Below are 23628 nucleotides of genomic sequence, written 5' to 3' on the forward strand. Positions count from 1 at the left end.
CGAGCTTGTACTTCTTTTTCATTGCAACTTGCGAACAACCGGAAGCTGACCCGGGGTGTCAACCTTTCTTGAATCTCACCGCTTCCACTAATAAACGCGTCTGTTGACGCGACTCGGCTCTATCACCAAAAACTTCTCCACCTACCTACGGTGTATTCTCCACTTCATCTTGTGCAAGCCACGGCTTGCTTCTGACTGTGAGTTGATCTCTACGGAGGCATACATGACAGCACCACTGATGAATCTTGCTGCTTTGATTTTTGTTGTCGGCCGTCACAAATCTAGCGCAATTCTCATTCTCACTCACTCTGAAACTCTCTTTGCTCACTGTTTTGCGCCTAGCATCTCATACACTTGTTTCTCACCCTCACCTCACCAAATGCAACTCCCGGCTGCAATTGATTTACTGACATTGATGCAGCATCCCTGCGCTTTTCGCTGAGAATTCAACCAGAGCGAATCTTGGGAGGCGCCACCATGCCACCACCTCCTCCTCCTGTACGGACTTACCCGCAATCCCCATTTCTTGGGTCTGTCCGTCAGCAAGGTGTCAGGGCTCCCTCTCGCGTCAGGTCTGTGGCCAATGATGCGGCAAATAATGCGGATCAACCCAATGCTTCTCCGGCCGCTACGATGGTGGCTGCCGCCGCCACTCTTGCATCGGGCTTGTCACCGCGACCTCAAAAGTTCAGCACCAACTACGGCTCAGAGGCCTTTCAGCCCTTCTCTCTCGATCATAGTCGCAACTACGCCATGCAGAGCACAGATCTCGGATCGGCACTGGCCCGTGCGACCAGGACGATTCAGGCCGAAAAGCCCAAGGGAGATGTCGACGCGACAGGTACTGAGAATGCCGCTGCACCTGCCAACTCATTACTGGGCAAGCGCAAAGAACTTGATCTCGCCGCAGGCAGCAGGGACCCAAAGCGTCAAAAGACGACCCAGGAAGCTGATGAGCTGGCCGGTGAAGACCAACGCTCTGCGGCAGCTGGGCCTCGTGACCGGCGCGGAACTTCCGCTTCGCGTCAAAAAAGCCAGGAACCGCCAGCCGCAGCTGGCCCTTCTAGGTCTGCCGAGTCAGGAACAGACGGCAGCGCTTCCGGGTCACCAACGGACGGTGGATCGACATTGATGAGGCGCACGCGCCGGGGTGCTGCCAAGTCATCGGTAAATGCCACTGCACCCACCCCTCCCGAGCCTCCAAAAACTTGGGATGATCTTCCCGTATCGCGGCAGGCCCAAAGGGCTAGAAATACAAGGTCTGAGAGACCCGCGGTGCAACCGACCCAGGAAGAAACCGCCATTGAGGAAGGCGACGACGTGAACATGATAGATCTCGAGGAAGAATTAGGGGATGAGGAGCCGGCCCCGCAAACGCCGGACCGGCAGAATGGAGATTTCCTACAAGTACCAGACGCCCGCTCCTCTGTTGCGCCCACAGAAAAGAGCTACAACACCGAAAGTATGATTTACCGGGATACGAGACTTTCAACACCTCAGGATCCTCCCTCGCGCCCTCCCTCAAGTCCTCCTGTCCTAGCCGCTCCTGCCTCGGGCGATGCAGCACTTGATACGAGTACACCCACCGAGCATCAGACAAGGACTTCACGCGGAGCTGGTGACCCTGGAGACTTGGCGACACCTTCTCCAGAGCCCAACCCCCCTACGAATCCAGCGGTTACAGCCGCCAATCCAGGGGATGAGACGAACGCAGAAGTGAACATCATCAATCCCTTGAACCCTACGCCGCTGCTCCGTAGAACCCAGTTATCGTTCCCCAGAGCGCAAACTCCGGAGTCGCAGACTTACAACTGGAACTCCAGCCCCAACCACCGAGGCATCAGGTCCCATTCAGACTCACCTAACTCGAACCGCTACGTCGCCACACATATGAGCCATAATCTCGAAAGCAACTACCTCGCCCCTGATATGTCCGAATACGAAGACGGGCATGAACGTGCAACCAGAGCGCGTCAGCAGCAGATTCGCAACAGTCTTCTACCTCCCGACCGCGTGGAAGATTCGGAACCCATTCGGGACATCGGTGCTGCTCCAGCAAGGCCGGACTTGATGTCCGGCTTCGTGCGTGCGCACACTGAAGCCCCTGAGGCCCGAATCAGGAACCCTGCGGGAGCCCGAGGTTTGTTCGCCCTTGATAACGAGACAGTTCGCTCTCGGAGACGCGAATCTCTTTTTGACGGTGCGCGCCGAAGTGACAACCAGAGCCAGGACAGGGGTGCGCCTCGAAGTGGCACCCAGAGCCAGGGCGGAGATGCGCTTCGAAGTGAGGCCCAGCCTCAGAGCGGAGATGCGCCTCGGGGTGACATCCAAAGCCAGGGCCATGGTGCCCCTTTGAATCGCCGTCAGAGCCAGGGCAGAGATGCGCCTCAAAGTGATACCCAGACCCACAGCTCGAAAGGCAAAAAGCTTCGCGAATGGGCACAGGCACTCGGCACAGGATGGACTCATTTAAGTGGATTCATCTGGACAATCTTTGACACCCTCAGCCAGTGGCAGGCTTATCTGGTCCGACGCGTCTGGGATATCGTTCAGGCGCTTACCAAAGCGCCGGCTCATTTGGCTTCATATCTGTGGAAACATTTTACCCTTGGGCGTCTGCTTGTTCCCCTTTTACTTGCATTTATGGCTATTGCAATTGCTTCATCCTATGACCGGCCCGTGAGCTTTGAGGGTATTTCGTTGAACAACGGGAATAGGTGGCATGGTTGGCAAGACTGGAAGAACAACCTCGGTCAGCTCGTGTCGCCATCCTTTGGCCACAGTCTACCAGGAACCAATGGAAACTACAGCAAGATCGTGGCAGCTTTCAAGAGCCATGACAAAGACATCCACGAAATCAAGGACAAGGCGATGGTGCAAGACGCCGCTCTGGCAAAGCTGGAGCAAATCCTGCCAGAGTTCGTGCGCATGCCGGGCGACAAGGTGCCTCACCAGTTTTATGTCGCGGTCAGGGATCTGATGCAAAAGGATCCACTGATTCCCACCTTGGACAAGGAGGGTAATATCTCGGAGGACCATGCCAAGGCTATCGAGAAGCACATTACAACATTCTTTTGGCGCTGGCTCAAGGAAAACTCGCGCCAAATTCGACAAATCGCCGGCATTGGTCAAGATTCTCAGTTGTCGGACGAGGAGTTGAACAGAGTTGTTCGTCGGGTGGCCGAGGAAAAGCGGTTTGAGGTCGTGAGCAAGGATGAATTCCTTCAGATTCTCAAGAAGCAGCTCACGAAACATCATGATGAGACTGCTAGTCAAATGAAGGATTTCGAAGTCAAGCTCGTCGAATTCCGCCGCCAGCTTCAGCAGGTTATGGGCAAATCATCCATGTCCATGTCGAAAGAGCAAATGCAACAGAATCTTGACAAGGCTCTTCATAAGTTTGCTGGCAATGCGCTGCTCGAGTCCTTCGCAAAGGGCCGGATAAAGGCCACTGATGAAGAGGTCATCAGCGCCGTGAACCACTTCTCAATCAGATCCGGTGCTATGATCGACGTTTATCGCACCAGCCCAGCCTACAAATGGCCGAACAAGGCGCACCTTGGACACAAAAGGTTCCAGACGGAGAACAAGAATGGTCCTATCAAGAGTCCCATCTACGCGGGAAGCGTTCTGGACCCTTGGGAGGCTGACGGTGACTGCTGGTGTGGAGGAACAGGGCAGTCGCCGAACCGCCGCCTAAAAAGCACCGGCGAGACACACAAGGTTCCCGCTATGGCGGCCGACATCGCCATCATGACAAAGCGCGTCATCCCGCAGGTGCTGAGGCTCGAGCACATCAGCGCCAAGGAGACGGTAGAGCCTGAATCGATGCCAAAGGAGGTCGAAGTTTGGATCCAGCTCGATGAGGACCAGGAAATGTTCGACCACGCTCTCTCGTGGTCGATGGCATACTTTCCTGATGTTGATCGCTACGATCCTCTATTTGCTGATAAGTTTGTCAAGATTGGCCACTTTTTATACCCGAACGAGACCGAAGTGGGCCACTCTGGTGAGAACTTTTACCTTCCAAAGGATGTGTATCAGTTCGGGTTCGCCACGACAAAGTTCCTCATCCGTGCCAAGAACAACTATGGCGCCGATGACCATACTTGCTTCTACCAGCTTTTGCTGAATGGCAAACTGCTGCCGATGGATGAGTGAGAGGGGTTTGTCTCTTTGTGTTTTTGCCATCAAGTGGTGGCGCATCTGATCTATTTCGATTTTTATTCACGATGAGGACATTTGCGAAAAAGAATTATCATGATTTGGTGGCACTGCGTGCATTTGTTTACTCGATTCGGTTGGCAGTTGGTTCTGGTCGTTGTTGGGCGTCTTCTAGAATTGCTTGGCGTTCAGTGAGATACCCTGGGAGAAATTTCGTTTGGTGTTATTTTTTCTTCTTCCTTATTTATCTCTCTTATTTGATTCAGCTGCATTGAGGAATGGACTCGCCACGGTAATAGTTTTGGTTTCTCATGGCGCATGGTGTCTGGGGTTCTGCTTTATTAGTTCTCTATCAAGGCGGCTCTCTCTCTCCGCCCGTTTTTGATGAGAAAACATTCAACTCATTTTTTTCCCCCGCAGTTCCGTCTGGATAAAGAGCCTACTGATACCAATCCGACCGTGATGTCAATTGACGATTCTAGTTCCTTTCCAAAGCCTTTGCGTATCCGAGTCCTTGCATCAAAAGACGGCAGACACCCAATGACGACAAAGAACCAGAGCCCACCAGCCCCGACATTGAGCCTCACAGCCTCACCCTCCCGCGGCACGGCGAAACGCGATGTCGTAAAGCTGCCCTGGCGGCCCCACACGGCTTCGGTGACGGCGTAGGTGAGCGACTTGCGGTCGTCCAGGTAGTTGTGCGTCGGCGGAATGAAGACGGTCACGTTGGCGGCCGAGTGGTTGCTGAAGAGGTAAACGTCGTATTCGAGGGCGGGCGCCCCCTATGTCGTCACCTTATTCGTGTCCAGAGGCCACAGCCAACCCCCGACATGGTCCTCCCCTAGTTTTTGAAGGTGTGGTAGGAGAGGCTGGCGGTGGTGTTGGACGGTGGCGAGGCGTTGATGAAGCGCTGGTAGTGCTCGCCCTCGATACTGACCATGCCGTCGGCTTCAATGAAGCCCTCGCTGTAGTTGCCAGGCACGGAGCGCTTGCTGATAGGCACCTGCACATCGCTAGTCCGTACCCGTACTTGTCTATGCCGCCACAGATGGTTGTGATATTGATGTATACCGCTGTGCTGGTCACGTTGGACGGCACGGCGTCCCAGTCGACCTTGAAAAAAACCCGCGTGTCGTCTTGGCCACCGAAGCGTTTCGTTGTAGCCAACAACTTCAGCCAGGGCTGCCATGGCTTGTCTTCCACTCGCAGATGTCGACGCCGCGGGAACAGTTTACCTACCTGCCACTGATTTTAAAAAGATGCTCCTCCCTCAAAAGTTGCTCTGAAAACCACCTGGAAAGGGGAAGGCGGCCTTCCAAATTAGGAACTGGACGCGCCTTCCACATTTGAGCTCTGCGCGACAAACGGTAAAAGCCATATAGGCACTTACCTAAATAGGTGGGCAGGCTCGCCTCTACCAGTCGAAGCCTCCAGTCAAGTGAAAGCACTCTTTCAGTGCTGTCTAGACCCCTAAACTGTTAGCAGGAAGGAGATACTTCCAAACTTTTACCGGTGTGGAAGGGACCTTTTGTTATTGCCAGTCAGTATTAGAAAACTCGACAGTGCAAGGGAGAAGAGACGGAGAAGCAGTACCTGCCAGAAAGGTACATGGTTACGATATTAACATATGAAAAGAGTCAAGGCATAAGGTACGAGGGTTTCCTGCGGGAAACGTGAATAGATTAGAGATATTATTGATGGAAAATAGTTGGGATGAGGTTCTCACGACGGCTTGCAATTTTGCTGAATTCGGAAGGAGTGTGTTTAATGGTTGCCCAAACCACCACAACCTCTGAACCTGAACCTTTACCAAATATAATTAACCTAGTGAGCAGCAGGTCTCCATCAAATGTGCGCCCGGCTAGCTCAATCGGTAGAGCGTGAGACTCTTAAGAACTTACGGTTCATCTCAAGGCTGTGGGTTCGACCCCCACGTCGGGCTCAATTCCTGACCAGCGCACTTTTTTGCCCTTTTGATTCCTTGCTTTTAGACCCCCAAACGGGTTTTCAAGAGTGTTTTCTTTTATCTGGTACAGAATCGAGCATGTAGATATTTGCTAGACGGATGTTTACAAGGATGAAAATGCAAGCCATCGAGTTAATTTTCACATCATGGAGAGCTGGGCTTCGTCAACAAAGGGATAAGGCTCATCCTCAACTTCTTCTTACCTCGTTTTTTCTTTCTTCTTTTTCTCTTTTTTTTTTTTTTTTTTTTTTTTNNTTTTTTGCTTTACTTGTTTCAACTTCCTGGCGCACATACAAGTGGGTAATCCACAGTATCCTATTTGCCGAGGGCTGGGACACTATTCTCTTATTACTATCTCAACAAAACCGGTCATATCAGCTTTTTTTCAGCCCTTTGGCATAAAACACAACAGAAGTCAATCCTGGATTCGTTTCTTCTATATAGGCCGAAAGGTCGCTTAAATCTAAAACCTTCCAATCAGAACAACCTGAGTTTTTCATGTCTGCACACCGTCGCCTGCTTCAAGCTACGCGAGGTTCCTATATATAAATTGTTCCAGCTGCTGTGTAAGTGGCTTCGCCAAGGTGATAGCAGTCGCCAAAATAATGGACTCGCGGACCTGGGATGAACTCAATCTAGGACAAGGACGTTTATTCTTTGTGAATTGCTCTTTGTAGTCGAAACCTGGGTTCTCGCCAAGGTACCACCAGTCCAAATGTGCTTGAAAGAGGTATGCAAGCTTCCTCACAGCCCTGTTGGAACTTTGCATTCTTAGTCCCTTTGCGTGGAAGTTGACCAGTCGGCATGGTTCTAGGTTTTCGAACACAATCGTAGCAGAGACTCCCAACTCGACGTCGAACTCTGCTAGGCGAAGACATTCATCGCGTCGTATATCATCTTATCCTGGCCTTCCTTTTGCCACCCTTTCCATTTGTCATTTGCAATCAAGAACTCGAAGATCCGGTCTTCCATTTGCATTAATGGGAGTGTCAAAAAAGAGCGCTTCTCTTGCTGTGTGATGTGCCACCACATGTGCCTTGTCTGAACGTTTGGTGTGACCTTCCTTGCTACACACACCTCCTTTGGTGTGCCGATCGCCACGAAAGGGAAAACATGGTTTGATGGGTACGGGTTGCCTCCAAATAGGTACGGGTTTTAGGATAGAAGTAGCCCTGAGCTGTAGACGTCCGGCGGTAAACATTGTTAATAACCTCCATCGACAAATGGATATACGCTCAGATATCCATTTATCTCGCTGAATACCCTGTCAGCCACCGTGCCAATAATGGAGCGCTGATCAAGGTTAGATGTGCTAAAGTCGTACGCGATTCTGGCCTGATAGCCATAGCTGAATGCAGCGCAGATATTCTGCAGAGAATGTTGGTCGGCACCAGACGCTGAAGCCCATATATTAATGACAGGAGATTGCGTATGTATGAATGCCATTTCATAGGCGGGAATTTCCTTCTCTTCTCTGAGCAGCTTCTGAAAAGAGAGAATTCTGGGTGTAGTATGGATATCCAACCACCTGGTCTTGTTGTTGTCTGAGTCTAAGGAGAGGTCCTGCAGTAGGTATGTTGCTAGTGGGTTGCAAGACAGCCTGTTGGGTTTCTGTGTCGTCCAGCTCGTCGTCTGACTCCCACTCCTGCTTAATACTGAGAGGGCGGTAGGAGTCTCTTTCTTCACCGTGATTTTGCACTGGCTTATGGGGTTTTTTTTATCGGAAGACTTTATTTGCGCCGTGTCCTCCGCAGAATCCGCCTGGCCCGGGACATGCGCGGGTTGACCGAGGCTTATTGAGTTGATAAAGCATGTCCACCCGCATTGGACTTGTAGGTCTTATTGATGCCGAAAGGACATATGACTATATGTTAGCAATAAAGATGGGAAGAATGAGGGTTAGAGACCTAACTCAACTATTCTTGTAAAGAGAGCAGTACAGGTAATTAAGCTGACCTAAAAATGGCAGTTCGAGTGTTGAACAAGCCCTGGGAAAGTAGTAGTGGAGATAAAGGGGACCTGAGGTGGCCGTTTGAACGGACCTACGAATGTAGCACTGAAGATATCGGCTGCCGTAAAAAGAGTTGGAGCTTGTACGAGCCTTTGAATCCGTGGTATTGGCTTGACTGAAAGACGGTGGGCCAGCACAAGTTCTGGTTTTGAAGATGACTAATATAGAGGGCGAGGCGTTCTGATGGTGAATAAGGCTGGACCAAATCTTGAAACGGTGAAAGATTTGAAGAAGTGAAGGATGTGAAAGTAAGGTGAAAAAAGGAAAAGAAAAGATAAAAAATGTGCAAAAGCCCGTAAGCCTGGCACTTATAAAGTACCTTCAAACAACCGCACCTGCAACCACCCGCACTTGAACCACTGCACTATCCAAACCAAAACTTCTACGAACTGGTACAGCAGTCCTGGGCTCTTTACAAAGGGTTTGGAGACTTATACACCGTCTTGCACTTTCATCCTGAAACCTGAAATAACCCAAATTCCGCCGATACTTGACTCAAATCATATCGGGTCATCGCCCAAGCAGTTCATGACAGCATGGAGCCAAACCCGCGACAATGGCAGCACAGCACACCCAGTCTCACTTTATCATCAACATCACCGGAAGTACTGGCAACGTCATCATCTCCCTGGGCGAAGGCACGGTCACATACAACGATAAAGGCAACACAGTGGAGAACCAGGCAACAACGGCGTCTGAATGCCGCCTATAGGCTGCAACACCGCGACGAGGGTGGCCACGACTTGAACCAGCATGGCCGAGTTCACAGCCATCGTAGAAGACAGCTTATTCCGGCTTATACTGGCTGGCTGCGGAGCACGATACGAACCAGCAGGGCGAGCAAAAGGAAAAAGAGGATCAGGGCAAAAGGTACAAGAGGGACGAGAGGGAAGAGAGAGACGAGGGGAACGAGAGGAACGAGCATAAAACAGGATAAGGAGCAGAGCCTCGCTATAGAGCACGGCATGGATAAGCATGATGCTGAATAGTGAGAGAACCAGAATATAGCGATTGAGAACAATAACGGGGAGGATTTAAAGTAGAGTCAGATAAATGTGCACATATGAGCTGAATGTAAGTTCCACGACACCACAAAACTCGCAAAGCTATGGGCAAGTAGCAGCTGCAAATAGAAAGGCCGTAAAGAATTTATCGATATGGTTCTTTGTGATTGTCAGCTTAAATAACGTCTCCCTTTCCTGCCCGCTACATTCATGACTATATTGTGCACTCCTGAACATTGGCTGTCGGGCAGTAGCTTTTCCAACATGAGGTGTTTCCCTTCGATAATCATCCTCCGGCCCACAAGCCCATGCTGAAGGAATGCTCTTGGCTTCAAACAAGAGTGCTGTTCACAGCACAGCATGGCAGAAGCATCCTAATCCTGGGAGTATCAAGAAACCTGCTCATAGGCCACCCTGGGGTCTCAGATACAAGTCTACGAAGCCTATGCAGGACCGCTAGGATCCTTTTGCGGCCTACAAGCTATTTCACTGCTGCGAGCAAGCGATCCCGAACCGCCGTCATGTGTATAATACCGCCACCGCAACAGTCATGCCAACGAAGAGAACAAAAGCTGAATGCTCGGTTGGCTCTTCTGGTGTCGCTGGAGGCAGCAAGGTCGGCGGGTTCGTCACAGCGCTGCTGAACTCCATCAAGTGGGAAAATCCGAGGATCTCAAGTATGGAGAGATGCCAAAGGCTTTCCATCTCTTTGATTTTGTAGAGAATGAGCTTTGGAACAATCTAGTGCATGCATGCACCCTCTGGGATAAGGCCCATCACCCGATGCCGGGTCGGAAATGAATGGGACCTCCCCAAGTCTCTCGTCTCTGGCTACATAAATAGACTTTTTTGAGGATTCCATACAAAACAGCGCATAGTGAATAAAAAAAGGGAGCAGCGCATTCGTTATAAGCAGCCGATAGCGGTCAAAAACAAAATGACAAATCCCATAGCCGGGCATTGATGGATCCACATGTTATTTAGCCCAAAAAAAAAAAAAAAAAAAAAAAAAAAAAAAAAAAGACATCCAGCTTAGAATCTTAAGTACCGGTTGTGCCAGATACATCACTCTTCAGGACAATCAGCCCTGCGTTTGCCGTCTCCCTTGAGGTTGCCTGGGTCGACCGGGAATCGGACAAAATTGAGCAAGCTCCTTAACTTTACCGATATCTCTGTGAACTATTGCTTCCAGCCGAGTCTGCCAGGAATCGGGTCAAATGTAAGGCCTCGGTCTTTTAGGTTTTGTGCATGGAAGCTCATGTGCGGAGCTTCAGCAGCAGAAGGATATGTATCAAGGCCAGGACGCTCGGCTACTAGTGCGCTCCAATCTTGAAATGAACCACGAATAAGTCCTCGATAGCTGGGCATTGGAACGGAGCTGTGAGCTCTTTCACGTCTGGATATGCAAAACTTGGGGTTTGCTTAGCCGTTATCACCCTCTCTGATACAAACTTGTGCTTTTAGATTATCTTGTAATGCTCCGGGCACCTTTAAAAATCGTCATCGTATCGGCCACCTTTGCGTTTTAATTCGTCATGGCTTTGTGCCAACTCAAGGGCACTCCAGGGAACATTACTGATTTGTCTATCGGTAGACCTTTTTATATGACTTGCGATTTTCCGCACATTAACCTAGTCCCGGCAAGTTTCGTCATTGGGAACAATCTAGATGGAATATGGCAAGTGAACCTTTGTGTACCCTTGCCGTCTGAGATGCTCTTTTCGCGCCTATGTTTGGCTTCTCGTTCATATTCAAATATTCCCCAAGAAAAGTGTGCAACGCTTTTGATATGCCGGCCAAGACGGTAAATGTCCCATATTTTGGTTTTGTCCTTGTCTGGGACAAGGATGTCATTGATGCATAGCTGACAGGTCTGCCGTGTTCTTCTGATTGATCCTTGACCCTTAATAGCATCTCAATTGTCGCTCTCAAAACCTCTTTGTACTCCGTGTTGTTGAGTAGAGCCATGCGGTCCAAAGCAGCAGCCGCAGCCGTGACGGGCTCGTCGAAGGTTCTACCGTCTTCCTCGGGAAGCTCCTCCGCTTGAGCCTCCCCGACCATGGCACTCACTTGCTCGCGGAGGCATTTGTTGAAACTGCTGACCCTTTCGAAGATATCTTTTTCGGGCTTCGCAGTCATCATGGGTGAGTTTCTGCATTGGCTCCTCTGCCAGTTGTGCGCCAGGCCTTGAGGCAGGCCCTTCGGAGGTTGCCTTCTGCATTCTGAAGCTGCTTAGGTGTCTTGGCTTCGGGATTCGCGTAAGAGAGATAGAGAGAGAGAGAGAGAGAGAGAGAGAGAGAGAGAGAGAGAGAGAGAGAGAGAGAGAGAGAGGAAATGTCCTTTCAAACAATGCATTAAGCCCGGTAGCGTACAGTCTCGTCATATCGGCTGGCTGGGGACAATTGAGGGTGAGGGTGCTGTGGTTGGCTTGCATCTAGCGTGCAGAGACGCTGGTATCCTCGCCCAGGCCGAGGGCTGCGCCATCAATCAGGCGGAACGGTTGAACATAGCTGCTTTCCAATACGGCGGACGCAGGGTCGTGTCCCATCAGTTCACTGGCTGCAGTCCCTCCAAGCTTTGTGAACAACTCTGTTGCTGTGCGATGGCGATAGCCACGTGAGTGAGGTAAAAAAGAAGGTTGGTTGCCTTCTGAGGGGACCGCACACCGAGCTTCTTGGTGTTGAAAGCAACACGTTTGCCATGTCCTCGGCAGCCTGGATGATATTGGCCCAAAACACAGTTGGGCTACGACAGTTGCTGCGACGACAAGTACGACGAAAACACCTCCAACAACCTCTGCGTCCCGCCCATGGATCCGTACAGGCTGGATCAAATCTGATCACTAGTATGCATGGGATTGCGGGCAAAAGGTCACAAATCGCAATTCTTCGTATTCGAGGTTGAATGACAGTTGTACCGCTCTGCATGCTAGAGTTGCCAGGATAGCGGCTAATTGCTGTGCAGCCTCTGGTGCAAGGACCTCCATTGTTGTCTTGATTCAATTTGATATAGCTAGTCGAGTATTGTCTTGCTGTAAAACATAGACGACCAAGAATCCGGGTCTGCCAGTCCAACAGTGGTGGAGTCTGCCCATGCGATTTTCTTGACCAATCAGGACATCATTCTTCACCCAAATTGCATCATCAAGGCTTTTTCGATGGCATCCTGCTTTTTTTTTTTTTTTTTTTTTTTTTTTTTGACTTTCTTTTCAGTGGAATGAAGAATGGGACTGCGATACGGTGTGCCAGGCCTGAATGCCGTAGCTTGTGCTGTGCGCTTCAGACATGTGGGCATGTATTGCAAAACCCGATTTCAGGCGGGTTTCAATTATATTTTGCATATTGGATGATAGGAATGGAAAGAGTAAATGTTAAAGCCTGTAGTACACCACAGTAGAATACATACACACAGGAACGCAAGCAAGGAAAAGGAGTCTCCAAGGGGCCAGGGTAGATCCCAGGTTTGTGTGGGCATATATGGACTCCCGCTAATGATCCGCGGTTCCAGCTAACAGACAATGGAACTTACCATGATGTCTTTAGTTTATGCGGCTCATTGATAATAGGTGAGTAGGACTAAAACCAAGTCTAAACTAGAATTATAACCTATCCTCATGCAAAGCTGGACTGGCTGACAGTTGCACATGTTCAGCCACTCTGTACTGTACAGCACTAATCAGCACTGGCCTAGTACTGCCAGCTACCCCGCCTCCATCACAGAAAAAAAAAAAAAAAAAAAAAAACCGTCACCGCAAATATAAGATCATAACAAAATCACTTGTAAACAGCCATCTTAACTCCATTTTTATTCTTATTTTTATCTAGAACCGGGAATGAAATGGGTTGCAATAAAGCACAATTAGCTGCTCGATGAAAAATTTCCGAGTTCTTTCCAGGTAATAAAGTGTAAGAGTAGATAACTATTTACTAGTAATTTGGTGTGTGATTCCATTTACGTTGACGTTTATTTTTGGTGGTGGAGCCCACTTCCCATGGCCCCCAGCTTTTTTAGCGCCATTCGGTCGCCCGACCAACATTCCGTGCCCACTTCCAGTTCGCACTCGCACAAGCTTGGAAAACATTGTGGGCATACGTCAATACTTGCCTATCGCGGTATAACCGTCAATCTTTCTTCTACCAAGCATCATCATCCTATTTTGTTTCCTTGGTTCTCCTATTCCACTTCTACAACCAAACATGTCACCTTTTTACTTTTTCCGCTGCCGTTTGAATATATGGAGATCACTCCACGGCTAGTCCACAGCAGCCAGCTGCAGCCTTACTATCCGAAAATACTCAGTCGCTACATCTCGCCAAACACCTCGTTGAGGGGTGACCCCCACAATTTCCCCTGACGACCAGCCCTCACACAGCAACCGTCTCAGCACCCATTTTGGCATGCTTGTTGTCAACGTGTGCTCCTCGACCAGTCAATCCATCGGCCACCGCATCCGAAAGATCTGACCCGAGGTACAGGGAACGTCAAACGAACCTCACGACGCCAACAGCTCATCCCTACAGGTTGGGAAGGTGGCAAGGAGGTATCGTCCAATAATTCAATTCGTCCACGCCCACGCCTGGTTAGACCAGACCAGGTCCAGGCCCCGGCGGTTAAACCGTCCCAACGGTCCACTCCCGCTCGAACGCCTGCCAAGCTGCACAAGTTCAACTCATCTTTCTTCCGACAAATCTTCCCGAAACTTTAGTACCCTTTACACTATTTGCTCGCACCATATTGCGCCCGTCAAATTCTATGCTGTCGCACGCGGCAGGCTGTCGTCGCTTGGAGCATCTTTGCAAACACCAACCACGAACTAGACTGAATCAATAGACCAAACCCACAAGATACGAGACGAACCGAAACAGGCAGCAAAAAGAGAACTCGGCAATCTTGGGGGTGGAAGCTCCCCAGAGTCACCACGGTGACGAGCTTCGTCGTTCCTCTAGCCACTCGACAAGACTCTCCGCCAAGTCGCACCAACCAGAGCGACCATGGATGCAACAGCGGAAGCCATGACGGCGGCGCATGAGCTATACGCGCGTTCCGGCGGTATTGGCGGCGGCGACGCTGCTTCAAGACCCCCTATATTCAAACTCGTCGGCATAATACTGGCCATTTCTTCCGGCGCCTTCATCGGCACTTCGTTCGTGCTCAAGAAGTACGGCTTGCTGAAGGCCAACGAGAAATACAACGAGGAACCTGGCGAGGGCTACGGATACCTCAAGAACTTCTGGTGGTGGACTGGTATGATCCTGATGATCATTGGAGAGATATGCAACTTTGTTGCCTATGCCTTTACCGATGCCATCTTGGTCACTCCCCTTGGAGCTCTATCCGTCGTCATCACAGCCATACTATCTGCCATATTCCTAAAGGAGCGCCTCAGCTTGGTCGGCAAGGTATCGTGCTTCCTTTGCATCGTGGGATCCGTGGTCATTGTCATGAACGGCCCACAAGAGTCCTCCGTTGCAACCATTGAGCAGATGCAGGCCTTTGTCATACACCCGGCATTTCTTTCGTACACAGGTGTGATCGTTATCGGCAGCGCCATCACTGCATTTTATTGTGGACCGCGCTGGGGAAAGAAAAACATGCTTGTTTACATCTCCATCTGCTCGTGGATCGGAGGCTTGAGCGTGGTCGCAACACAGGGCCTGGGGGCTGCAATCGTCACCCAGATTGGGGGCAAGCCGCAGTTCAACCAATGGTTCACCTACGTGCTGCTGGCTTTTGTCATTGCCACCTTGCTCACTGAAATCATCTTCCTGAATGTAAGTGTCTTGTGTCAGGATATTCTCACACTCGGGAATGGTACTGACCAACTCACAGAAAGCTTTGAATCTCTTCAACGCTGCCATGGTCACTCCTACCTACTATGTCTACTTTACCAGCACCACAATCATCACCTCTACCGTCTTATTCCGAGGATTCAAGGGCACACCCACATCCATCATCACCGTGGTTCTCGGGTTCCTCACCATCTGCGCAGGCGTTGTCTTGCTGCAGCTGTCCAAGTCAGCCAAGGACGTCCCCGATACAGCCGTTTTCAATGGAGATCTCGACCAGATCCACACCATTGCCGAGCAGGAGCAGCCGGAGACGGAGCCCAAAGCAGATGCTATTCGTGGAACTGCCGCCATCGTCCGGAGGCTCTCGTCTGCACGAATGCGTATGGAGGCAGAGGAGCTCAAGCGGCTGCATGAAGAAAAACAGGCCGAGACTCTGGATCCTGTGAACGAGGACGCCACGGCTCAATATGAGTGGGATGGCCTAAGGAGACGCAGGACTACGTACGGCAGCCGAAGATCACGAGCCATGACCTCACCCAACCCATTTGTAATCCCGCCGCCAACACCTCATCCGCCCCTTGGTTGGTCACATTTCCCTACCCAGGAAGAACTCGACGCTCTCGACAGGCCCTCTACTCCAGGCGCCATGTCCAGCATTGTCGGGACAATCCGCTCCAGAGCCAAAAGCATCTTGGTAAAGGATGGAGACACTCCGGCGAGGCATAACGCGCGGCCAGGCCTGGAGAGCATCCATAGCCCCATGCATCCCGTCCAACTGACCGAGGTGAACCTGCAGCACAAAGGACAGGACCTGGAAGCTGGGTTGTACCCAGAGAAGAAGGACGGAAAGTACTACCAAGGGAGTAACCTGAGCGTCCCCGGTAGTAGCCGCAGCGCACCTGCTGGAAGACACAGAGGCCCTTCAAACGCTAGCGACCTGAGCAGCCTAGGGCCCCCGCCGACGCCGCCGCCGCACGGCGCACGCCGACAGTTCAGCTTCCAAAAGATTGGCTTTGGACTAGGCATGAGGGGAAGCGGCGCAAGCCAGAACCAACCATCGCCATCGCCGGGAGGCTTCGGATCTGAAGGTGTCGAGGAGCCAAGGCCGCGTACTGGACGGGGTTACTCAAGTCCCATAACCAAGGGCGCTAGCGAGGAGGAGAGAGTAGGGCTGGTGACAAATGATGCCAAGTCATTGCCTACGTTGCCTCGATATGACGAGGTATCAGAGGAGAATGAGCTTCTGCCCGATGAGGGGGGTACTTACAGCGACGAGAGTAGGAGGACGCCGCCCAGGATGAAATATGGCCGGGGTATCACCGAGAGCCCTCCGAGGGCCCGACAGACCTTGGAAGAGGCCGAAGAAGCCTCCCTGGCCGAGTACGAGGCTTCCCGGAAGAGATTCAACGAGAGTCGGGCAGCAAGCCGTGATCGATCCGGTGATCCAGGCTCATCAAGGGATCGTGGGAGTCCGCCGGCCAGACAATCACGAAGGCCGCTACCGGGCAGCGATAACGGGATGTTTATCTGATTCGACGACAACTTGTCATCTTTCTGGATTATTGGGAGGCTTTCTTCTCTTATCATTGTAATAACGAAACTTTGGGACGAGTTCACACAAGAACACAAGCAAACGGGCGAGCGTTGGTCGAGCGGCTGGCTTGGTTTTTATATGGCAAGGCAAATAACGGCTTTTTTTTTCATCTCTCTCGATTTGGCTTGTTTCATCATCCCATCGTCTGCTTAACAGGCAACAATGTAACAACAGCAGGCACTTGACGTCGGTAGTGCGTACAGAGGTTTTTTGTTTTTGTTGCACATGAGAGTACATTATACACGAACATATGTAGATTAGGTTGGACTGGATGGTCGAAATAAACAATGAACAGCAGTCAAGGAAAGCAAACTACCCTAGTCGAGATCTGTCTTGCAAATGTGCAGTGCCGTCTGAAAATGCTCAGGATGGTAGCCGGGATCCGGCCTCAAGAATGGTTACAATACCCCGCGTGTTTGATAGCGTGTATGGGCTTGGTTGCGTCTGGCCAGCCAGCCAACCTCAGTAGCCGGCGATGTTTTGATAGCCCATTAGCCACATCCATATCACGAATGTGTGGGCGCCAAGAGTGGTGTGTTCAGTTCAGGTCTCGGGAGCCATCCTATGAGCTTTAGTGTCGAACAACCAGTATCTACATGTACCGAAGGACATCGAGCAGGTCCTGCCCCGTGTGAAGATTGATCCCAATATCGGGAATTTCGATACCACTGAACAATACAAAATTATACACAATGCCAACAAGGATATCATGTAACTGTATCTGCTCATCGTCATACAGACAAAGGTAAATGCAGACAACTTTTTACTCCAAACGCCGTGCTATGAGATGTGATAACCTGACCATGCAAAGCCACGCCCGTGTGCCGCATATAGGGATGGGGGGGAAAATAAACGACGCGTACACTGTGAAATCGAAAAAAGAAAGAAAGAAAGAAAAGAGCCATAATCACCAGTCGGCAGCCCACTCGTTCTCGTTCAAAAATGCTTCGCACGCCTCCTTGAGCGCGAGGTTTGGTCGCAGGTCGGACGGGTGCAGGGGCTCGCGGGTAATGGGGTCTGTTTTGTTCGTCTTGAGGTGCGTGAGGATCGTGTCCCGCTCGTACGACTTGCCGCTCTTGGTCTAGGGTTGCAGAAAAAGAGAGAGGAAAAAAAGGGCCGTGTTAGCAGACTCCCCGGCATTCGACCTTGACTTTGAGCCCATAATTCGAATGGGCAAACCTACAACGACAGGATCGACCATGACCCCAAAGCTAATCTCGTCAATGGCCCACTCGGGAACCACCCTCTTCCTGTCAGCGGCGGCGCGCGACCTCTCAAAGACCTTCTCCAGCCGGTCGATCTTGGCGTCGTACTCTGCCCTGACCTCGACGGCGGCGGCCTCACTGCCGCCATCCTTCTCCGCGGCGCGCATCGCCAGGTCGCGCTCGCCCTCCAGCATAGCGCGCAGCTCGGCCTCGAGGTCGGCGTCCTGGCGCACGCGGCGCTTCTCCTTTTGCTCCCAGCGCAGCGTCTTGCAGCGCATCAGCAGCGTCAGCACCTGGTGCAGGGAGCGGTCGTTGGTGGCCGAGGCGAGGGCGTGCGCCAGCTTGGAGTGATCGTGTGCCTCGTCCAGGTTGCCTAGCTCCAGCTGCGCCATGCCGCAGTAGTAGTGGGCCTTCATGTTCTTGGGCGCCAGCTTCAGGCACTCGAGGCAGTCGCTGATGACCGAGTCCCACTGCTGCAGCTTCAGGCGGGCCATGGCGCGGTTCGTGTAGAGGGTCGGGCTGAGGGAGTCGGCGATTATGCTAAAAAAAAAAAAAAAAAAAAAGGCGAGGAGAGGAATTGGTCAGCTTTGGGGAGTGGAGTGGTAGTTTGGAGATTGTGATAGGACCGACGCTTTGGAGTATGAGCCCTCTGCGCCGAGGTAGTCACCGGCTTGGAAACGTCGGTTGCCTTCCTCCTTGAGCAGAAGGGCAGTTGGGTTCATCGCCCTTTCTTGTTTGTTTTGCGCCATGTTTGCTCGTCGGTTTGTAAGGACTGGTTGGCAGCTAAGTCTCGTAGACAACAGACGTCTATGGATGTTACGACGAGTGGACAGATGCTGAGCTGGGTGCCTGGTCTTGTTGTGGTTTGTCCAAAGGTACGATCCGTGAGATCGAGCGTCGTGGTGTTTGTGAATGGACTATGTACCTGTCGACAGACAAAGAGGTTTAGATTCCCTTAATTCCAAGTATGGAAGCAAAGGAACCAACGTGATTTCTGTAGACACGGGAACAATGGCTGCAAAGTCTGCTAGATATTCAAGCAATCCCGCGAGACAAGAGGAAGAAACGCAGCGCCGACAGTCGGGCTGACGTGAAGGGAGTAAGTACAATCGCAACGCGAGGGGTCGATCATTCCATTCCGATCCAGCCGGCTTACAATTGAAGAGCTTCATACAGCGTGGCGGCGCCAAAACGGTTTAACGGCGGGGCCCACCCGGGATTTGTCAGGGTCTCTCTGCATCGCCCCACTGGATCGGGAATCTTCCAGAAGAAGAAACCCTGGTCGAGCTGCGACTATGTATGGTACACGCGATCAGCCAGACAGACCATGGAGCCGTTTCGATCGTCACAGCCATTCGCAACAAACCAAAATTCCATCTTCCTACCACGCACTTCGGGATGGAAAAAGTCAAATAGCGCACTGTGATGTAAGCAATCTTGGCTTGTTTTAGACAAACCAGACTGCTGGTACTCGACTTGATTGTAGGAATGTTAAAGCTACATGGGACATTCCCTCTCAATTCATCTGTTAATCATTCCGCTTCCTTCATCCCCGCATTGCTCGGCTGACAATAACTTTGACTTTCACTCTCATCTAATCCTTTTTCTACAACTGCCAAGTAGCCAATCGCTATCAATGTGCTTACGCAAAGAACCAGTTACGCAGTTCTGTTTCGTCTGGTAGCTTCTACGCGAACCAGTACGCCTTCTTTCTCCCATACGCGACAGGAACGTGTCAATCCACAGCCTGGGTTTGCTCACCATCAGAACCACAGGGAGACATATGCTCTCTGATACAATGTATCCAGCGGCGGCTGCCTTCCCATATTCCCACCCTGCCGCTTGTCGCCCACGTGCAAGGACGGTGGGTTCTGCACCAAGCACATTAACCTACCAGGACTGTGCAGGGTTGCTATTAGCGTTCCAGATTTGAAGCGGCGGCACGGTGTCCCGGCGTATACCAACAGCATCGTATTTGTTGCTTTCCCAAACTCTGCCGCATGTGCGAGGGCACCAATGGCGCCGAGTTATAGAGATCCTGTTTGCTGGGTTTAGGGTTCCGCTCTGGCTTGCATAACGACAGGTGCTGCTCTGAAATACACCAACGGCTGCGGCGGCAACCTGGACGTGTCTCAGGCTTGCTTGGCCTTGAGAGGGAAATTCCGGGGTCCCAGAATGCTTATTATGATGAGATCAGTAGTAGTTCGTATACAGGTGTCTATTTCAAAGCCTTTCTATCTCAGGTCACGATGCCAAAGCCAAACTTGAATACAATTGTTGCAGCAGTTCCATATTTAGATTCGACTTACCCCAGCTATGCATTATTCTCTACAGCCTCTTGTTGGAGATTTTGGCAAAGTTATTGCAGTGGAGATAGAGGAGCCCTGACGTTCCGCATGCCATATTACACGGCCCACTTGCATCGTCCGCCGCCATCCGCGGGAATGGGTTTTTGTCCCTGAGGTGCCATTGCAGGCCTCCTCCAATCCAGCGGCAACGCGGCCGCCAGATTGCTCACGGTTCAATTAACTAATCACAATTTAGCTGATATGTCACTCCCAATTTAAAGTTGCTTTAATGGGGGCTGTTCATGCAAAACAAAAAATTTGTCACAGGAGTCAGTCGACGCAGATGAGATTCGAACTCATGCGCCCGAAGGCATTGGCTATGGTACATAGCAAGTTGTAGCAGGCCAACGGAATAACCACTAACCGACTGCGCCTCCTCGTGCTTGATTCAGCGATATTTACTTCCATACACAAGGCCTGACTTGTTGCTACAGCTCCAAGATGTGACAAAAGCGGCTTATCCACGTATGACCAGACACCAGCAGCAGTCAGCTATGCGCTGAGGACCAGAGTGTAGTGAGAAGGCTGCACCAGCCATAGCGCCTGGCCGAAGATCAAGGCGTCTTGTTAGACGTGGACCAGCATCCGGACTGTGACATTGAGCTCAACTTCCAGCAGCGTAAAGCGCCGATATAGCCCATTCCGGGCCCATGCTGCGCCCCTCGGACTTCATCAGACCAACCGTCAACGGCAACAGCAACATTTATCCGTGGTCACTTCCCCGGACCAACGACGGCTGGGAATAGCAAACTCGCTCAACATAACCATGATTTTCATGCAGACCATGACCACCCCGTATGCCACCCTGCCCGAACTTGCCCTGATCTATATGGAAGAGAATATTGACGGAGAACCGGCTCGCGTATGATACTCTGTCTACCGGCTCAAGAATAAACACTTTGTGTACTTTGGCGGCCCGATGCCGACCCGGAACCTACAGCACACAAACTTTACGTTGGTACCCTTCATCCCAAGCTAGGCAATATGGGATACGAACATGGCCATAAACTTCTTGTGTCTATCCTGCGCCGCCTCTTGGGTGCAGAGAAAGCTCAAGATAAAGGGGAAACGCCAGCGCCGCTGAGGATAGGTACAGGGGCATGTGTTTATGCTGCAAAAAGCAAAGTGTGAGGCTCAGGGCATTGGCCCATGGGATAAGGACGAGAACGGGGGCGAGATTCCTTGGATTGATTTTGTAGTAGGGATACGAGTCCGTGACTGCAGGAGGATGGCGAGACCGAAGCACGCAGAATTATCCTGAGCTAGCTGTCAACTGTCAGATACATGGTTAGATTAAAGAATCCAGATGATGTTTCCCTTGCGGTCATATGGACCCTATTGTCCGGAACTCTGAGAGGCTCAATGTTCCGCCATGCTGATGCGAAGGAAAGAGCTTCTCTGCGACTTTTTTGATCAAATCTAGCTGCATTTTGGGTAGCAGACTAACAAGTAGTAGAATAGCCAATACACACGCATTCTAACTAATAGGCCTCTTAGTATGCATTTCCTGGAGAAGGGGGAGAACAAAGGAAATAGAGACCAAAAATTGGGATTAAATTTATGCTAAACCAAAAAGAAGAGGGGAAAAAGACGCGAAACGTCCTGGAGTGCACCCTTAACTCCCAATTCTTAACGCCGTATAAATCAGTCCGGGTCTCAAAATACCTGCGTAACTTCCACTCGAGCTTTCCACGCTAAACTTCCTCATTTTTGGTAATAATTTCCACGCCATTCAATATCTCATTTTCGGGAGTCTTCCTACGGTGGCACCTTTACCCCATAGGGATAATTCGGGTTCAATTCCTCCGTTTTTTTGTATTGCCATTTATAGACATCCCAATCTTCACTAGGGGGTCCTAGGTCCTCGGGAGGAAATGGCAGCTGAGTGTTGTATCCTGGAACTTCTTCTACTTCATATGGCCTCTCGGCATCTGCTTTCTGTTGCCATGTAAGCTCTCCATTGTATTTCTTGCCTACCGCTTTGATGATTTTTTCGCTCTCGGTTGAGCACCGGACGTTGCAATCATAGGCCACTAAGCACCAAAAGCCATATATTCTTTTCTGTCCTCCCGGAAACCCGAATAATGTATTTTTTGGTACCCAATCATAATCGCTGTCACCACGCCGTCTCCGTCCCGGCCTCGAGACTTGCTCATATCGCGAAACTGTAATAATGCAGGTCTTTGATGGCAGCGCTTTCTCCGGCTGAACCAAGTGCGACATCCGTCCCGCAGGTTTTGCATAGACTTTCGGGACAATGTCTGTGACGAATGCCACGAGGGCGGCGATAGAAACCAGGGAAAACCTCATTACCCCGGCCTTTTTTTTCTCTTTGCTCCAAAAAAAGAAACAAGAAAAGAAATATTCTGACGAGGACTCACTGCTTAATAGCTATACTTTCACTGCTCCCGGGGTGGTTGGTTGACTAAACTCACTGTATTTTCTAGGTATAACAATTTAAAATTTATGCAAACAAGCGTTCCTCCGTAGACTGGCGTCTTCAAAGCTCGTTCGGTCTGGGTTACCTAGACGGCAGCGCGTTGCTGTAGGAAAAGGCGGAGAGACCTAGTTATAAAGATTAATACGCCGGCTGAATTGGGCTCTCTGCTAATGATAAAAATAGGCTGGCTTTAACAGCATATTCCCTTATCCTCAAAGTTATTTACTTTAATTTATAGGCATTTCGAATGACTAAGACAGATGGATCGCCCACTGCTCGTGAAATTGTTTAACCTCTACATCAAATGTATTATGCACTATATTCAGTCATGTCAATTATATTTTTAGTAATACACAGCCAAAGCACCTGTCCACAAATAACGCCACGATCCCCATATCCCAGCAAAAGTCATCATTTTCACAACACCATAAATTTTCCAACATAGGAGATACAGTGTCCCCGCTTAGGAGTTAAATGCAAATTTAACTAAATAAACACATTTAAAATTTATGCCTCATTGGGTTATAAAATGCATGCTGGATAAAAAATAAAAATAAAAGTACTGGAATTTGGAAAAAGTGCATCTCCTGTAAATCCCCTGTAGCCCGCTATAATGGACCTTTCTCAACTTTTATTCGCTTATATTCATATTTACCATTGTAATTTTAATCAAAACTCTACAATACTGCTATATAATGTGATAACTTTTCAAGTTCTAATTATCTATATTTTCTGTTTGCTACTATTTTGTATGTACATCAATATTTATAATTGAAAACCTAGAGTTTTGGTGGGATTTTGGGATCGTTGCGTTATTTTTGTACAGGGGCTGTATGGGTTATTAGGCCATGACACTCTGTCACCACGAGTAGCCTGTCGAAATAAAGCAGCTTCCCTGCAAGATCCTTATGTCCGTACAAAATTCGTCCTCGGGTAGTCAATGTTCCCAAATGTTTCATGCATTTACACTTATAGTGACTTGTTAGACATATCATGTACAAAGACAAGCCAGCGATTACTGTGTACAAAGTAGACAGTATTCGATAGTCCTTGTAAGGAACTCATTTCCATTCCTGTATCCATCATTTGGCTAATATTGGGGGGGGG

General features: G+C 50.3%; 8 protein-coding genes across 8 annotated transcripts; 3 read left to right on the top strand and 5 right to left on the bottom strand.

The window, feature by feature from the left end:
* Positions 1–477: 477 nt before the first annotated feature.
* PpBr36_01449 (uncharacterized protein) lies at positions 478–4161 on the top strand (the record flags this gene model as incomplete). The annotated part of the gene is made up of 1 exon (XM_029888635.1): positions 478–4161. One exon carries the CDS (start codon positions 478–480, stop codon positions 4159–4161), a length of 3684 nt encoding a protein of 1227 aa, XP_029750573.1.
* Positions 4162–4565: 404 nt separating this feature from the next.
* PpBr36_01450 (uncharacterized protein) lies at positions 4566–4996 on the bottom strand (the record flags this gene model as incomplete). Its single annotated transcript, XM_029888636.1, has 2 exons — positions 4566–4946; positions 4988–4996. The coding sequence occupies 2 exons, from the start codon at positions 4994–4996 to the stop codon at positions 4566–4568; spliced, it is 390 nt and encodes a 129-aa protein (XP_029752558.1).
* A 9-nt stretch (positions 4997–5005) lies between these two features.
* PpBr36_01451 (uncharacterized protein) lies at positions 5006–5774 on the bottom strand (the record flags this gene model as incomplete). The annotated part of the gene is given in 4 exon segments (XM_029888637.1): positions 5006–5177; positions 5189–5399; positions 5555–5639; positions 5745–5774. 4 exon segments carry the CDS (start codon positions 5772–5774, stop codon positions 5006–5008), a joined length of 498 nt encoding a protein of 165 aa, XP_029752559.1.
* A 2923-nt stretch (positions 5775–8697) lies between these two features.
* Positions 8698–9130, top strand: PpBr36_01452 (uncharacterized protein; the record flags this gene model as incomplete). Its single annotated transcript, XM_029888638.1, is given in 2 exon segments — positions 8698–8834; positions 8854–9130. 2 exon segments carry the CDS (start codon positions 8698–8700, stop codon positions 9128–9130), a joined length of 414 nt encoding a protein of 137 aa, XP_029752556.1.
* A 1646-nt stretch (positions 9131–10776) lies between these two features.
* PpBr36_01453 (uncharacterized protein) lies at positions 10777–11360 on the bottom strand (the record flags this gene model as incomplete). The annotated part of the gene is made up of 2 exons (XM_029888639.1): positions 11015–11360; positions 10777–10809 (listed from the first exon to the last, which is right to left on the bottom strand). Exons 1-2 carry the CDS (start codon positions 11285–11287, stop codon positions 10777–10779), a joined length of 306 nt encoding a protein of 101 aa, XP_029752557.1. The 5' UTR covers positions 11288–11360.
* Positions 11361–14136: 2776 nt separating this feature from the next.
* PpBr36_01454 (uncharacterized protein) lies at positions 14137–16465 on the top strand (the record flags this gene model as incomplete). Its single annotated transcript, XM_029888640.1, has 2 exons — positions 14137–14916; positions 14975–16465. 2 exons carry the CDS (start codon positions 14137–14139, stop codon positions 16463–16465), a joined length of 2271 nt encoding a protein of 756 aa, XP_029752554.1.
* Positions 16466–17435: 970 nt separating this feature from the next.
* Positions 17436–18482, bottom strand: PpBr36_01455 (uncharacterized protein; the record flags this gene model as incomplete). Its single annotated transcript, XM_029888641.1, has 3 exons — positions 17436–17609; positions 17712–18273; positions 18364–18482. 3 exons carry the CDS (start codon positions 18480–18482, stop codon positions 17436–17438), a joined length of 855 nt encoding a protein of 284 aa, XP_029752555.1.
* A 2617-nt stretch (positions 18483–21099) lies between these two features.
* PpBr36_01456 (uncharacterized protein) lies at positions 21100–21510 on the bottom strand (the record flags this gene model as incomplete). Its single annotated transcript, XM_029888642.1, has 2 exons — positions 21100–21262; positions 21416–21510. 2 exons carry the CDS (start codon positions 21508–21510, stop codon positions 21100–21102), a joined length of 258 nt encoding a protein of 85 aa, XP_029752552.1.
* Positions 21511–23628: the final 2118 nt, after the last annotated feature.

The sequence above is a fragment of the Pyricularia pennisetigena genome, chromosome 2, assembly GCF_004337985.1.
Source record: "Pyricularia pennisetigena strain Br36 chromosome 2, whole genome shotgun sequence".
Classification (NCBI taxonomy): domain Eukaryota; kingdom Fungi; phylum Ascomycota; class Sordariomycetes; order Magnaporthales; family Pyriculariaceae; genus Pyricularia; species Pyricularia pennisetigena.